Below are 17762 nucleotides of genomic sequence, written 5' to 3'. Positions count from 1 at the left end.
CAAATATAATATTGTTGCGGTGTGCAACCCGATCCAAATATAATATTATTGCGGCGTGCAATCCGATCCCAATATACAATTCAACACCATTCACAAAAAGAGTCCCAGCAAGGGAGCAATAAGGAAACAACAATATCCCGACAAGGGAATCGACAGTAAGAAGTAAATACGTCCCGGCAAAGGAATCAACTATAACCAAACTTGTTCCAATATTTAACATCACAAAAGAAACCTCATCTAGAACCAATACTCAACCATAAGCAATTTTCACGAGATTAATCATAGCTCTTGCCCAACACAGAGAATCAACAACTTACGCATTTGTAGTACTTATTAAGAACACAACGATTTCAATTTAAGACTCACGGGTATGCTTTACACCAATGTATAGATACTCGTCACCATGCCTATACGTCGTACTTAACAAATAACACATAGCAAATAGGACACAACTCTTAATCCCTCAAGCTAAGGTTAGACCAAACACTTACCTCAAACTTTCACGACCAACTCAAGCCTCAAACACCGCTTTTCCTTTAGAATTCACCTCCAAATAACCTGTATCTAGTTCAAATTGATTTAACAACATCAATAAGTGCTAAACAATTCAATCCCAAGGCTAAATTATAGGTTTTCTATCATTTTTCCAAAAATTCAAAAATCGACCCCGGGCCCGCTTGATCAAAACACAAGGTTCGGACCAAAACCCGATCACCCATTCACCCACGAGCCCGAGTATGTAATTAGTTTCTGAATCCGACCCCAAATCGAGGTCTAACTTCCAATTATTCAAAAAGCCCTAACTCTACCCCAATTTTCTACCCTTAAGAACATGATTTAAGCCTAGAAATCTAATTGGTGTTAATGGAAATTGAAGAAAACGAGTTTAAGAATACATACATATGGTTTTGTGCTTCAAAAATTGCTCAAGTTCAAGTTTAAGTGAAAAAGTTATGAAAATTTTGAAGAATCCCGTAATTGGTCTGTTTTTAAAAGACTGGGCAAAAATAGGGTATGTGTTCGCGACAAAGCCTCTGCGTTCGCATAGGTTTCCCCTCCCCTGCCCTTCGCGTCCCCATCACAAGGGATGTGTTCGCATAGAGTTAAAACTACCCAGTCCCCAGACCCATTCCTACTCTATGCATTTGTAACTGACCTGGTGTGTTCGCGTAGAGTAAATTCCCAAAGCTCCGCATTTGCACCCAAGTCTGTGCGTTCACACAGTGTTACCCAGCCCCCTTCCCCGTTTGTGCATTGCGTTCGCATGGGTTACCATGCGTCGCATAGAGTAATGACTCAGACACCAGATATAGCAAAGAAACATCAGATTTTCCAAGTCTTAACCACTCCGACACCTATCCAATACTCACCCGAGACCTCGAGGCTCCAAATGCACACCAACTTAAAAACATCATACGGACTTGCTCGTGCATTCAAATCACAAAAATAACATCAACAACTATGAATTTAGCATCAAAATCATGAAATCACTTAAGAACATCAAATTTTTCAATTTTCTCAAATACGGTCCGATTCACGTCATTTCAAGTCCGTTTCTTACCAAATTTTACAGACTCAACTTAAATCACATATAAGACCTGTATCGGGCTCCAAAACTAGAATACGGGCCCGATACCATCAAATTTCAAATACATTTCATTTCAAAAAACTCATAATTATTCCAGAAAATAATTTTCTTTAAAAATTCATTTCTCGGGCTTGGGACCTCGGAATTCAATTCCAGGCATATGCCCAAGTCCCACATTTTCCTATGGACCCTCCGGGACTGTTAAATCACGTGTCCGGATCCATTTACCCAAAATGTTGAGTGAAGTCAACTTAAATTTATTTTAAAGGCAAAATTCATCATTTTTCATAGATTTTCACATAATGGCTTTCCGACTACGTGCCCGAACTGCACACACAAATCGAGGTGAGGAAAGAGGAGGCTTCTAAGGAATCAGAATGCAGGACTTACTCGTAAATCAAGTAATGACCTTTTGGGTCATCACATCGAGTTGAAGAAGACGAGGCTATATGTGTAATTTTATATTATAATTATAAGTATAATTATAATTATTATTTTAAGTTAATGACACGTGTCACGACCTTATTGGTGCGTGACATTAAACATAATTTAGTAAATTGGTCAAGAAAATAAGGTGTGTCTTAGCTACACTTCGAAAAGGTTGAGTGTATAAAGTAATTTTCCTCTGCAAAAAGTATGTAATAGGGATTTGGTCCATAGTTCAGGGGGTAATTTATGTATTTTTCCTAAATATGTCTTCTATAATACCTAGTCAGTATACGATATATACCATGTTAGTATCATAAAGGACTGAGTATTTTTCTGCAAGGAATGAACCAGGCCTCTTTGACACCTTGTAAGTATATGATGTATACCATGTGGGTATCATAAAGGACTAATGAGTATTTTTTACTCGTAAAAATAAACTAGTTCTCTATGATACCCTATTAGTATATGATACATAAATACCATATGGGTAACATAGTATACTATAATAATATACTTCAATTGCTACTAATATATTATTTTTGATATATTATATGCTAGAATAAGTTATTTTCTAATAATTAATATAGAAAAATTTAAAATAAATAAAAAATATGTCCTATATCAGTTATCTTTTTTATGATATAGTGAAAAAGAAAAAGAAAAAAAACAAAAATATAGAAGCCACAAAAGGTGTATAGAATTAGATTATGAAAAATAATAGGAAATAAAAAATATTATCTAATAATAATAATAAATGAAATAAGAAAAAAAATAAAAGGAGCAAACGACAAGACCAAAACATGGATAATGTATAAGTTATTCTAATAATTGTAAGAATTGAACCTACGAATTTGCCAATTATGAGTTGCGCGCTTTAACCTACGAAAACCAAAAAGACTCAGCGAGTGAAATAGGTTTTGGTATTCCTTCTCGAGCTTCTATTTCTTCCGTTAAAGGAGGTTAAGATAAAAAGAAAATGAGAAAAAATACAAAAGATATCAACTATATTATAAAAATGGTGAACAAATACATACTATATCGTTTATCTTTTCTTATTGTATAGAAAAAAAGGAGCAAAAAAAAGTGAATGAAATTAGATTACGGAGAAAAAAAAGTTAAACGGTATTTGAAAAGGAACAAGCAATAAAGAAAATTAACAGAAGGAAAGAAAAGGGAAAAAAAATAAAGCAGTCAAAATTGAATATGGAATTATATTATGATGAAAAAAAGAAAATAAATAATAATATGACTTAGGAAAATAAATAAATAAGCAAAAGGATAAAAAAAAGGAAAAAACAAGAGAAAAGAAAAAAAAATAAAGGAAAAAAACAAGAAAAAGGAAAAGAAGAAAAGAAAGAAAAGAAGAAAAAGAAAAGAAGGGAGAGAAATAAAATAGAAAAGGACAAAAAGAGGCTACCCAGAAAAGTTACAATAGATAAAAAGGGTAATTAGTTTTGTGGGGTCCATCCCATAAATTTAAGAAGACCTTTCTTTCTTTGTTAGTTTTTTCAAAGTTGGCAGCAACTTTTTCTTCTGCATTGTCAAAAAGGGTAGACTGCAAAAGAAAAATGTCAAGTATAGTAGGCGAGACTCTGTCTATAAAAGGAGAGCTTCGGCTTTCATTTCTATACACCAAAAATCTCCGACAAACATCTGAGTGAGAGAGAGCAAGGTATTCCATAGACTATAAAAAAATAGTCTGTGAAGAAAAATAGAGTGTGAGATATTATAGTGGGTGGAAAAAGCAAAAAAGTATTTTTTCTTTTGAGGGTGTAGTGGTCTTAGGAGTATTTGTACTTGTTACTACACAGTATAAAATTCCTTGCTATAGTGATATTAGTCGCTCTTCTTGGCCGTGGTTTTTCCCTTATTCAGAAGGGTTTCCACGTAAAATATTGGAGTCATTTTTGCTGCATTTTTATTCTTGCTGAGTTAACCATAACTTAGTGGTCCGCGTTTATCACTAATACCGTGAATATTATTTTTACGGGGTTTATTCCCAACAAGTGGTATCAGAGCCAGGTTGTGACTGAGTATGCTATGTGGTTGCAGCACAATCTGAACTTCCACATCAGAAAAGAATTACTTTGGTCTCTTAATAAATAGTATTTGTATTTGTAATAAACGATGAAAGCCAACACTAGTAGAATGGTTACTTCGAGTGGCACAAATTATGCCATTTGGAAGGGCAAAATGGAAGATTTGCTCTATGTCAAGAATTTTCATCAACCTGTCTTCGCTACTATAAATCCTGATAATAAATCAGATGAAGAGTGTAATTTGTTACATAGGCAGGTTTGCGGCTTTATTAGACAGTGGGTTGACGATAATATTTTGAACCATATTTCTGGGGAGATACATGCTTGGACCCTATGGGAGCACCTTGAAAGTCTGTATGCTCGGAAAACTGGAAACAACAAGATGTTCTAATAAAGCATAGTTGGGTTTAAAATACCATGATGGTTCCGCGATGACAGACCATCTGAATAATTTTCAGGGGATCATGAACCAGTTATCTGCTATGAGCATTAAATTTGATGAATAAATTCAAGGACTGTTTCTACTTACTTCCCTACCAGATTCTTGGGAAATTCTTAGAACTTCATTATCAAATTCTGCTCCGGATGGTGTGATCTCTATGGATCTTGCTAAGAGTAGCCTTTTAAATGAAGAGATGAGAAGAAAATCTCAAGGTTCCTCTTCATCAGATGTCTTGGTGACTGACTCTAGGGGGGAGAAGCAAGAATCATGGTTCTCAAAATAGAGAACATAATAAAAGCAAATCCAGAAGCAGACTTAAAGATATTGAATGTTATCATTGCGGGAAGAAAGGGCACACAAAGAAGTTCTGCCGAATTTTGAAAAAGGAGAATAGAGATAAGTAAGAACAGAATGAAGATGGAAATCGTGTGGCCACCGTCACTACAGAAGATCTTGTTACTGTCCTTGATGCGGATCTGATAAATATTTCTTGTGATGAGTCAAGCTGGGTTGTGGACAGTGGTGCCGCATCTCATGTGACATCAAGGAAGAAATTTTTCTCATCCTATACTCAGGGTGACTTTGGAACTTTGAGTATGGGTAATGATACATTGTATCTAGGGTGGCTGGTGTTGGAACAATTTGTTTTGAAACTAGTATTGGAACTAAACTAGTTTTAAATAATATAAAGCATGCACTTGATGTTCGTTTGCACTTGATCTCTGTAACGATTTTGGAAACTAGTATTGGAACTAAACTAGTTTTAAATAATGTAAAGCATGCACCTGATGTTCGTTTGCACTTGATCTCTGTTGGTGTTTTGGATGATGAGGGATATGTCAGTACCAATGGTGCTGGAAAGTAGAAGCTCACTAGGGGTTCCATGATTGTGGCTCGTGGGGAAAAGCATCGTGGTCTATACTGGACTACGACCTCTACCTGTGTTGATATGGTGGATGCGGTTGAGAGCAATAACTCTTTACCGTTATGGCATAAGAGGCTTAGCCATATTAGCAAGAAAGGACTAAATGTTTTGGCCAAGAAGAAATTGTTGTCAAATTTTGAAAGTGCAAATTTAGAAAAATGTGAGCACTGTTTGGCTGGAAAACAAAAAAGAGTTTCTTTCTAGTCTCATCCTCCTTTAAGAATGACAGAGTTGCTTGAGTTGGTGAATTCAAATTTATGTGGTCCAATGAAGACAAGGACTTTGGGTGGTGCAACCATTATTGATGACTGCTCAAGGAAACTTTGGGTCTACATCTTGAAGACTAAAGACCATGTGTTGGGTGTCTTTAAGTAGTTTCAGGCTTCAGTTGAAAGAGAAACTGGAAAAAAGCTAAAGTGTATTCGTACTGATAACGGTGGTGAATATTGTGGACCGTTTGACGAATACTACAAGCAACAGGGTATCAGACACTGGAAGACTCCTCTTAAGACTCCTCAGCTTAATGGTTTAGCAGAAAGGATGAATAGGACCTTGATGGAAAGAGTCAGATGTTTGCTTTCTGAAGGAAAGTTGCCGAATTGCTTTTGGGGTGAGGCTTTGTTGACCGCCACACATGTTATTAATCTATCCCCTGTGGTTGCTTTGCAAAGTGATGTTCCAAATAGAGTTTGGTATAACAAGGATGTTTCCTATGACCACTTGAAAGTGTTTGGTTGCAAAGCTTTTGTACATGTACCTAAAGATGAAAGGTCAAAATTAACTGCCAAGACAAGGCAGTGCATCTTCATTGGTTATGGCCTTGATGAGTTTGGTTACAGGCTATATAATCCAATTGAGAAGAAGGTCGTGAGAAGCCGTGATGTTATCTTCATGGAGGATCAAACCATTGAAGATATTAACAAAGCGGAGAAGCTAAAATCTCCGAGTTCTGAAGGTTTAGTTAATCTTGATCAAATTCCTCATACAAATGCGGATGACGTTGGTGGGCTCAATAATGATGGTGATGCCTGTAACGACCCGACTGATCGTTTTACTTTTTAGAACCCCGTCCCCCTAAATAAAATTTCCCGCGCTTTCTTTAACTAATTTATGACCTGCAGGGATGGTTGGTTCGGGATTTGGAAGAGTTTGGGTTGAAATAGGCTCATTTGATTCCTTAAGATTTTCTTAAAAGGCTAAGTTTGACTTTGGTCAATATTTTTAGCAAACGGACCCGAAATTATGTTTTGATGGTCCCGGAGGGTCCGTAGAAAATATGGGACATGGACATATGCCCAGAATCGAATTCCGAGGTCCCTAGCCCGAGTAATGAATTTTTATTAGAAATTGTTAAACTAAAATTCTAAGGATTTAAAGAAATTAACTAATGATTGATCACGTTGGTATCGGGCACGTATGTTGGTTCCGGAGCCCAGTACAGGTCCAATATAATATTTAAGACTTGCCCGCAAAATTTGGTGTCAATCTGAGTAGTATAAGTACGTTTCGGCACGTTAGAAGTGAATTGAAGAACTTGAAGTTCATAAGTTTGATCCAATTGGTTTTAGGGAGTGATTCTTAGATTTAGCATTGTTTCGGGCATTCCGAAGGTTTGATCGGGTCCATTTCATGATTTCAAACTTGTCGGTATGTTCGGGCGGGGCTCGGGATCCCCGAGCGTCAATTCGATGAGGCTCGAGTGAAGTTGGAAAATTTGAGAAGAGCTGAAGCTTCAGGTTGCTGTCATAACCGCACCTCTAGTTGGTCAGCCGTAGGTGAGAGACCGCAGAAACAGTCGTCCTCTCGTAGATGAGGCCAAGGCAGGCTAAGCCAAAGCCGCAGAAGCGGCTGCACAGAAGCGGCTTCAAGACTGCAGAAGCCGTCCCAGCTCTCCTGGCCAATTCTGCAGATGCAGCCTTCCCCTTGCAGAAGCGGGACCGCAGATGTGGAAATCACTGAAGCAGTGAGCTTCATTTAATACGGGCTCTAAGCCATTTTGGCCATTTTTCACTCACCCATTGGGCGATTTTGGAGCTCTTGAGAGAGGACTTTCACGTAGCATCTTGAGGTAAGTGTATCCTACCTATTTCTAGTTTAATACTTAAATCTTGGGTAGATTAACACACAAAAATTAAGGTAAAATCATAGGGTTAGAGCAAAACATATGGTTTTAATAAAAGTTAGATTTAACCACGTAATTTGTTATGAAATGAATTAGAAATCATATATTATTGATCCTTTGGTTATAAAGAATAATTTTCTTCGAAAAATTTCGGAATCTGGGCACGTGGCCCTAGGGTCGGATTTTAGGAAACTTATGTTTAAGGTTGGGAAATTACTTTAGTAATTAAAATGCGAACTCTTGAGCTTGTATTGACTAGTTCCTACCTCGTTTAAATAGTTTCAGATCGTTTAATAGTTTCGGCACGTTCTTGGTATTGGAAGTACACTTTGGAGCGAGGTGAGTCTCCTATCTAACCTTGTAATAGGGAGTTGTCCCCATAGGTGATATAATCAAATAACTTGCCATTAAATGCTGGGGCTACGTACGCACTAGGTGACGAGAGTCCGTGCGTAACTACTATTATGCTAAGTCCGGGTAATCTATGACCCAAAGGCATGCTTTATGTGATATTCTTGTAACTTTATGTTTAATTTGGATTATTTAAAACATGTTGATTATGGTAAATAAGACTAGTAAGAGGAATATTATCTTTCTTTGCCTTTTTAAAGAGAAGTTGACATTTCTGTGAGTAATTGCTCCCCAGATATATATTCTTGTCTGCTTGCTGTTGTGTTTTATTATATTTGACTGCGTCGCATGTCTGATTCATGAGCGGGGTAATAGATGCATCTATGGTTCGCGCCGTTCGACCCTCGACAGTGCACAATTTATTTTTATGTTGGATCGGGTCGTACGACCTAGACACTACTTGCGCATGCTTTTATTCAGTATTTTTCTGTGGATTGAGCTTTGTTATATGCCCTGAAATGTAATTAGCCATATGTGATATTATCTAGGAAAGGACCTATTATTTCTTGCTATAAACTGTTAATTATTTGTACTCTCCATGCTCAGTATAATTCATTTCTCATATTATTTGACTCTAGTAAGTGTCAAATCGACCTCTCGTCTCTACTTCTTCTAGATTAGACAGGATACTTATTGGGTACATATTATTTATGTACATATACTACACTTCTGTACTTAATTGTACAGGATCTGAGGCAGGTACATCTGGTTACCAGTCCGGGGCGCATTCTTAATCAGTGTCCGAAACTTTCACGGTAAGCTGCTCCCTTCCTATGCCGTTCAGCAGCATGATGGAGTCTCTCTTTATTTTGGTTGTCTATTCTATTTCAGACAGTAGGATAGATTTGTTCTTTTGTATATTCTACTAGTTGCCCATAAACTTGTGACATCAGGTCTTGGCACACACATTGGTAGACTATTCTTTTGGGGATTGTATAACTATTTTTGTACATTACTAATTATCACATGCTTTCAACTTCAAATTTAGTAATTTATGTACTTGTTTTAGTAAAGTGAAAATGAAAACTTATTAATACTTACGCGTTGGCTTGCCTGACAAGGCTGTTGGGAGCCATCATGACCTATAATGGAATTGGGTCGTGACAATGCCTAGAACCATATTTCAGATCAGCATATTGATGGTGATGGTGATAACAATGCTAATGCTGATGATGTAAATGCTCCTACTCACGAAGCTGTGGACGAGTTAGATATTCCACTCAGGAGGTCTTCTAGACCTCGTACTCCTTCCTCCTGTTATTCACCCAATGAGTATGTATTACTCACTGATGGGGGAGAACCTGAATGTTATGCGGAGCCTATAGAAGATGAACACAAGGATCAATGGATTGAAGCCATACAAGATGAGATGAAATCTCTACATGAGAACCATACTTATGAGTTGGTGAAATTGCCTAAGGGCATGAGAGCTTTGAAGAACAAGTGGGTATTCAAAGTTAAAGCTGAAGAACATAGTTTGAATCCCAGATATAAAACTAGATTGGTTGTCAAAGGATTTGGTCAAAGGAAAGGTATTGACTTTGACGAAATATTTTCTCCTGTAGTGAAAATGTCCTCCATTCGGACAGGTCTTGGTTTGACTGCCAGTCTTGATTTGGAGATTGAGCAGATGGATGTGAAGATTGCTTTTCTTCACGGTCTTAGAAGAGGAGATTTATATGGAATAACCTGAAGGCTTCAAGGCAAAAGGTAAAGAAAATCTTGTATACAAACTTAAAAAGAGTCTATATGGAGTGAAACAAGCTCCCGGACAGTGGTACAGGAAGTTTGAGTCTGTTATGGGGGAGCAAGGCTACAAAAAGACTTCTTCAGATCACTGTGTGTTTGTACAAAGATTTTCTGATGATGATTTTATCATCCTCTTGCTATATGTGGATGATATGTTGATTGTGGGCATGAATGCTTCCAAGATTGACGAGTTGAAGAAACAGTTGAATAAGTCTTTTGCAATGAAAGACTTGGGTCATGCTAAGTAGATTTTGGGCATGAGAATTACTCGTTCGAGAAACGAAAGAAAGTTTTACTTGTCATAGGAGAAGTACATAGAACGTGTACTGGAGCGCTTCAATATGAAAAGTGCTAAGTTGGTTCGCACACCCCTTCCTGGTCATCTGAAGTTGAGTAAGAAGATGTGTCCTACAATAACGGAGGAAAAAAAGAGAATGGCCAAGATTCCTTACTCCTCTGCTGTTGGAATTTTGATGTATGCAATGGTATGCACTCGACCAGATATTGCTCATGTAGTCGGTGTTGTTAGCAGATTTCTCGAAAATCCAGAAAAAGAGTATTGGGAAGCTGTAAAATAGATACTCAAGTTTCTAAGAGGAAGCTCACGTGAATACTTATGTTTTGGAGGATCAAATCCAATTCTGAAGGGCTATACAGATTCTGCTATGGCAGGTGACCTTGATAACAGAAAATCCACTACTGGATATTTGTTTACTTTTTCAGGGGGAGTTATATCATGACAGTCGAAGTTGCAGAAGTGTGTCACACTATCTACAACTAAAGCGGAGTATATTGCGGCTACTGAAGCTGGCAAAGAGATGATATGGCTCAAGAGATTTCTTCAAGAACTTGGATTACGACGGATGGAGTATGTAGTCTATTACGACAATCAGAGTGCAATAGACCTGAGAAAAAACTCCATGTACCATGCGAGAACAAAATACATCGACGTCAGATATCATTGGATTCGTGAGCAAGTGGAGAACAAATCACTTCAAGTCAAAAAGATTCACACGAGTGAAAATCCTGCAGATATGTTGACAAAAGTAGTACCAAGAGACAAGTTCGAGCTTTGCAAAGAACTTGTCGGCATGCGCTCAATCTAAAATCTTCGGTGTTACCTCCTCCAGGTGAATGAGACTGGAGGGGGAGATTTGTGGGGTCCATCCCATAAATTTAAGAAGAATTTTCTTCCTTTGTTGGTTTTTTCAAAGTTGACAGCAATTTTTTCTTCTGCATTGTCAAAAAGGGTAGGCTGCAAAAGAAAAATATCAAGTGTAGTAGGCGAGGCTCTGCCTATAAAAGGAGAGCTTCGGCTCTCATTTCTATACACCAAAAACCTCAGACAATACATTTGAGTGAGAGAGAGAGAACAAGGTATTCCATAGATTATAAGAAAATAGTATGTGAAGAAAAATAGAGTGTGAGAGATATTATAGCGAGGTGGAAAAAACAAAAGAGTGTTTTTTCTTTTGAGGGTGTAGTAGTCTTAGGAGTATTTGTACTCGTTACTACACTGTGTAAAATTCCTTGCTATAGTGATATCAGTCGTTCTTATTGGCCTTGGTTTTTCCCTTATTAAGAAGGGTTTCCACGTAAAATCTTGGTGTCATTTTTGCTGCATTTTTATTCTTGCTGATTTAACCATAACTTAGTGGTCCGCGTTTATCACGAATACCGTGAATATTATTTTTACGGCGTTTATTCCCAACAGTTTGATGGGTAAAAAAGTAAATAGCTAGGCAAGAGGAATTAGCTTGATTTTTATGGGTAATTATAGAGAGTTTTCCCTAATGCAAGCCTAGGTTAAAATATACTTTAAATTATTTAATTACATCAATTAAAAAAAATTAAAAGTTTACGTAGTATTTGCATTTTGTTCCTTTTTATTTGATACTGCCTGCCATCTTCATTAAAGCACTATCTGGACTCCAAACATTAGTTAGGCGATGTTCCTTTGTATACTAAACCAAGGCATCCACTGCCAATCAAGTTGGCTTCGTCAAAGTTGTTTGTCCCTCGAACAACTTCATAGTAAGAGATCCTCTTATGGGATTGGCCAATCAAATCTGATATAGCAAGTTGTCTATTTCTTTTTCGGTATTTCAGCAGCCAAACCATGAAAATGGTTGTGACTACTAATGCTACTGCAATTAATACAAGAACAAAAGTTAAAGCCCTTCTCTTCTTTCTACTCTTCGGGCTATTGATTATACATTTCACCACGGTGATTTGAGATGTTCCACACAATTTGGTGTTACCCATGAAAGAGTTAGCTGTCAAGTTGCAAAACGTCCTCCACTTGGAATTTTACCAGTGAGGCAGTAGAAGACACATTAAGATAGGTGAGTTGTTTAAGATTCACCAAAGACTCAGGAATCATACCAGAAAGGTTATTTCTAGATAGATCCTAGCTAAGCATGCTAGAGCAACCATGTCTCCGAATGATTCAGGTATAGAACCTTCAAAATTATTCATCGACAATGAAAGATTCACCAAATTCTGTAGTTGTCCAATTGTGCTTGGAATTTGTCTTATGAATTGATTTCTTGATAAATCTAAATCACTAAGACTCCTCAAAATTGGAGGACAAACTCAAAACTGATCATATACCCCTATTAGTACTCCAACAGGGATTTCACCTGTGATGCCATTTACGAAGGCAAGGAACCTTTCAAAAGAATGGACTGTAAGTTATTTTTCTTACGTGTGTGTGGCCCAATAGGTTTAAGGCCCATAATTAATATTTAATTAATTATCAAATTTCATCCGTCCGATTGGTTACTTGATGGGTACCAGATTAAGTGACAACCTCTATAAATTGGTCCTCTCCTCACTCATTAGGGTTACCGTATTTTTATTCCCTCTTCCATCACTAAAGTCGGCAGTAACGTAAAGTTAGGGCAAGGGGCGAGAAACCGATTACCGATTAACGCTTCCGCTTCAAGATAATAGATTCCGCTTCATGTATGTTTTCTATAACAATTTTGTATAAGATTATCATGTTCAAGATCCTGGTGTAAATTAAATTTATGCTTACATGTGGTATCATGAGCCTGGGATTTGAATTGATAATCTTCGATAAAGAATGTAATGCTAAACACATATATGTAATATGTGTGCCACCTTATTACTGTAGCCATGGAAGAAAATTAATGCGCACAATTATTTTCTGTTTTTGTGTTTTATATCCGTTTTCGGACTTCACGTTCTTTGTGCAATTAATAATACAACACTATACTAAGAATTAAAATACTAGTCTCTGTTGGTTTGGTGTTGAAGTGTCGAGATATATTTATTTATATCTTTATCCTTTTCAAATGTGATGTAGCATTGAATGAAGTTATGTTGATTAAAATTACGAAAAATACTGATGATGGTTACTACTTTTAAGTAATTTGGGGCCATGATCTTTATAAATTAAATAAAAGGAGTATTTGATGTTGAATCCCTATACTGCCTATTTGCCTAATGTTAATGTCTATGCAATTGTCTGTTTGATCTCCTTTAGAGTTTCAGTACTATCTAAGGATTAAATATTAGGTGTTTGATCTCCATTAGAGTTTCACTGCCATCTAAGGATTAAATATTAGATAGTTAATGTTATTAGCAGAAAGTGCTTAATTAATGTATATTTTGAAATTATGTAGTTTGTTAGTCACCAAAGGGATCAAACAACATTGTTTAAAATATTCACATGCATAAAATTTCTTGATGCTTATTTTATGTGTGCATTTATGTTTATATAGTTTATTAGTCACCAAAGTGGCCAAACTAGTATGTTCATAAGAAGTTTGCATACATAAAATTATAGTTTATCCATGAAATTAATGAAATGCCTATGATTGAAAATAAATGGATAAATTAATTTTCACTATTGCTAGAACTTAAAGATTTACCCAAAGGTGAATCAATTATTCTATGATTAGTGAATATGATGAGGTAAATTAATATTCTTAGTCAAATATATATTTTCTGTCCAAAGATGGCATATATATTTGGTTAAAAATATTTAATTACCTACTAAAGACTAAACGACACTTAAATTATGATAGTATGTCGTAGTATTTACCCAAAGGAGAATTTTGATATGCTTTAACTGTTTTGTTGAATCCATATTGATTTGTGAGCATGTATTATCTATTTTGTAGCTATCCCTTTTCATTCGCTTGCTTCGTCTGTTACTGTGTTCAACGGATTGAACTTCTCTGAATGGCGTAAACAAGTCCAGTTCCACTTAGGTGTGATGGATCTTGACTTGGGTCTGCTAAATGATAAACCCGTTGCCATTACTAATTCGAGCAGTGCGGATGAGAAGTCTTTCTATAAAATATGGGAACGCTCTAACAGGCTAAGCCTTATGTTTATGCGAATGAATATTGCCAACAATATTAAGAGTACTATTCCACAAACAGAAAGTGCCAGGGAATACCTGAAGTTTGTGGAAGAACGTTTTCGTTCTACAGATAAGTCTCTCGCTGGTACACTAATGGTTGAACTCACGACCATGAAGTTTGATGGGTCGTGTAGTATGCAAAATCATATCATCGAGATGACTAACATTGCAGCAAGACTTCAGACCTTAGGGATGAAAGTGAATGATTCTTTCTTGGTTCAGTTTATTCTGAACTCGTTGCCTCCTGAGTATGGACCTTTTCAAATTAACTATAACACTATTAAAGATAAGTGGAATGTTAGTGAATTGTCCAGTATACTTATTCAGGAGGAGTCAAGACTGAAGAAACAAGGGAGTCATTCAATTAACCTCATGGGTCAAGGAGCTGGTAAAGGACTTAAAGTGAAGGCCAATAAGTTCAAGAAGAAAAAAGCACCCGCTAAAGCTCAACATGATGCTAACAAGGAAAATAAGGCAGATACATGTCGTTTCTGTAACAAGGAAAGACACTATCAGAAAGATTTCCTAAAACGTAAAGCATTGTTTGAAAAGAAAGGTACAATTAGTGCTTTTGTATGTCTCGAATCAAATTTAGTAGAAGTTCCTAATAATACTTGATGTCTTGATTCTGATGCAACTGCTCATGTATCTACTATGTTGCAGGGATTCCTTACGATCCAAACTACAAATCCAAATAAGGATTTCTTGTTCATGGGAAATCGTATGAAGGCTCCAATCGAAGGCATATGGACTTATTGTTTGATCCTAGAGACTGGACGTCACCTTGATCTATTACAGACTCTTTATGTACCTTCAGTTTCTAGGAATTTGATTTCTCTTTCAAGACTTGATGTTTCTGGATTTGGTTTAAAGTTTGGAAATAGATGTTTCAATTTATATAAGAATGCTATTTTTTAGGGTTCTGGTTTTCTTAGTGATGGTTTATATAAATTGAAACTCGATATTGGTTTTTCTGAATCCCTTCTTACTGTTCAATATAATGTTGGAATTAAACGTAGTTCACTAAATGAAAGTTCTACTTACTTGTGGCATAGACGTTTGGGCCATATATACAAAGAAAGGTTAGAAAGATTAGTAAAGAATGAGATTCTTCCAAATCTAAATTTTACTAATCTTACTTTATGTTTGGATTGCATTAAGGGAAAATAAACCAAGCATAGTAAGAAAGGTGCCACAAGAAGCACCCAACTTCTTGAAATTATATACACCGATATTTGTGGACCCTTGGATGTTCCATCTTTGGTGGAGAGAAATATTTTATCACTTTTATCGATGATTTTTAATGTTATGGATACATCTATTTGCTGAAAGAAAAATCTCAAGCAACAGATGCTCTCAAGGTATTTATTAATGAGGTTGAAAGGCAATTAGATAGAAAGGTGAAAATCATTAGGTCAGATAAATGTGGTGAATATTATGGAAAATATAATGAATCAGGACAATGTCCAGGTCCATTTGCAAAGTTCCTCGAGGAACGTGACATATGTGCACAATATACTATGCCAGGAACACCTCAACAAAATGGTGTGGCAGAAAGGCGTAATCAAAAACTTATGGATATGGTTAGGAGCATGATAAGTAATTCCTCATTACCCAAATCATTGTGGATGTATGCTCTTAAAACCGTTGTATATTTATTAAATAGGGTTCCTAGTAAGGCAGTTCCAAAGACCCCTTTTGAACTGTGGACAGGAAAGAAACCTAGTTTAAGGCACCTGCATGTTTGGGGTTGCCTAGCGGAAGCTAGAGTTTATAATCCACAAGAAAAGAAATTAGATTCTCGAATAGTAAGTGGTTACTTTATTGGTTACCCAGAGAAATCTAAAGGGTATGTGTTTTACTGTCCAAACCATAGTTCGAGAATTGTTGAAACCGGTAATGCAAGATTCATTGAGAATGGTGAAGTTAGTGGGAGTGTTGAAAAGCAGTGTGGAAATTAAAGAGGTGAGGGTCAATATTCTATTACCCAGAAATATGCCTACTTCCACATAAATACCAAATATTATTCCAGTTGTTGAAGAACACTTTGACAGCACTGTTGCGACCAAAACACTCACGCAAGTGTACGCGATCGACAAGTAATATAGTAGTAAGTAAAGTATCGTTCCCACGCGGAATTGTGATCAACTTATCGATTGATGTAGACTCAAACAATTATCAATTCAAGCTAAATTATCACAAAATATATAAAGAACCAATTTACAACTTACTTAATAATTGCACAATAATTCAACACAAAATTACTACACCAATTTCACAATATGTTTATAACAATTTGGATAAATATATTCCCGGGTCATGGACTTGCTAGAAATTATGCTACTATTTTAGCTTAAAATGGATTTATTGAATTATCCGGGTTATTGATTATAGGGTTAATAATATTCATAAGAATCTTTCGAGTTCTTATGCATCTATTCAAGTTAAACTAATACCTATATGTCTATGGTATTAATATTAGCAAGAATGCATTTACAACTCCTATTTTTCAACCAAACAAGGCAATTAAGTATATGTCTATCTTAATTGCGAATTCTTCACCCGATGCCCGAGATTCAAAACTTGTTCTATTTGATTCTATATGCAACCAAGAATTTCCTTTTTCAAGTTTAACTCAAGATTCGTAAATAATATTTCACTGTTAGCTACGCAGTAAAATAATTAGAAGCAGAATCAAATAAACAACCCATAACAATAAATTCAATATCTTCAATCTAAGCTTCAAATAACATAATTATCTAACATCCATGACCCAAGAATACTAGAGTTTTTAGCTACTCATAATCATACAAAAATCAACAATAAAAGTTTTAAACATAATATTAACAAGCAAATAGAAGAAAGTTTAGAAGAACTCTTTGAATCCTTGCTCCAAAATGATGTTTGTCCTTCTCTTTCTTAGTTCCAAGCTTGATCTTCAATGGCTTTTCTCTCAAGGATGAATAGTATTTTTCCACTTACTTCCCTCAAAATCTGATTATCCTCCATAATGGAACTTTTACTTTATGGTAGTTTAGTGGATTACTCCCAAATTGACCAATTTACCCATCAATAATTGCTTTTCCGGACAGGACTAGTGCGGGAGCGCATGACCAGCGCACATCCCGTGCATATCGAGTTTCTTTCTGTCCAAATCACTGAACTAGCGCGGGAGCGCATGACCAGCGCATGACCCGCGCTAGTGGGGTTTTCTCTTGTTAAGATGTTGCTGCTCAACTTTTCGTCATTTGACTCCATTTTTCACTTGATTATCATCATAAATACTCATTTGTTTATTGAACTCATGTGAGACATTAAAGTCATGATTAGAGCCAATTTTTGCATTATTTGAACATTTACAATAGTAAACCATCCTTAAGTTGAGCTAAAACATAGGCTATATTGAATAATTTAGCCTATTATCAACACCTCACACTTAGCTTATTGCTAGTCCTCGAGCAATCCACTATATTCTTTTTAGAGAATTCTTCACTCAACCATTTCCCCTCACGCATTACACCTAGAACATTGTACATACTTAACACCTAGCAGTGAACAATCCTAGCCTTAAAGTTACTCTCAAGTGCTATGCAATATTCAAACTTCCTCAACTTACTCTTCACAGAAGTCAAGATTTGCTTTTTTGTCACAAGTCATATGC

General features: G+C 36.2%; 1 protein-coding gene across 1 annotated transcript; it reads left to right on the top strand.

Moving 5' to 3' along the window:
• The first annotated feature begins 10139 nt into the window (after positions 1-10139).
• On the top strand, positions 10140-16062 carry LOC138875531 (uncharacterized). The gene is made up of 6 exons (XM_070154367.1): positions 10140-10274; positions 10449-10794; positions 13857-14674; positions 14765-14908; positions 15020-15158; positions 15434-16062. Exons 1-6 carry the CDS (start codon positions 10140-10142, stop codon positions 16060-16062), a joined length of 2211 nt encoding a protein of 736 aa, XP_070010468.1.
• The last annotated feature ends 1700 nt before the right edge of the window (positions 16063-17762 follow it).

Source organism: Nicotiana sylvestris, chromosome 8 (genome assembly GCF_000393655.2).
Source record: "Nicotiana sylvestris chromosome 8, ASM39365v2, whole genome shotgun sequence".
Taxonomy (NCBI): domain Eukaryota; kingdom Viridiplantae; phylum Streptophyta; class Magnoliopsida; order Solanales; family Solanaceae; genus Nicotiana; species Nicotiana sylvestris.
The sequence above is the reverse complement of the archived record's forward strand: the minus strand, read 5'-3'. Positions and strand labels throughout refer to the sequence as shown.

Coding starts and splice junctions, on each gene's coding strand:
- LOC138875531 (XM_070154367.1), top strand. CDS start 10,140: ATGGCCAAGATTCCTTACTCCTCTGCTGTTGGAATTTTGATGTATGCA. Junction 10,275..10,448: donor AAAAAGAGTATTGGGAAGCT/GTAAAATAGATA, acceptor ATATCATGACAG/TCGAAGTTGCAGAAGTGTGT. Junction 14,909..15,019: donor ATCTATTACAGACTCTTTAT/GTACCTTCAGTT, acceptor GCTATTTTTTAG/GGTTCTGGTTTTCTTAGTGA.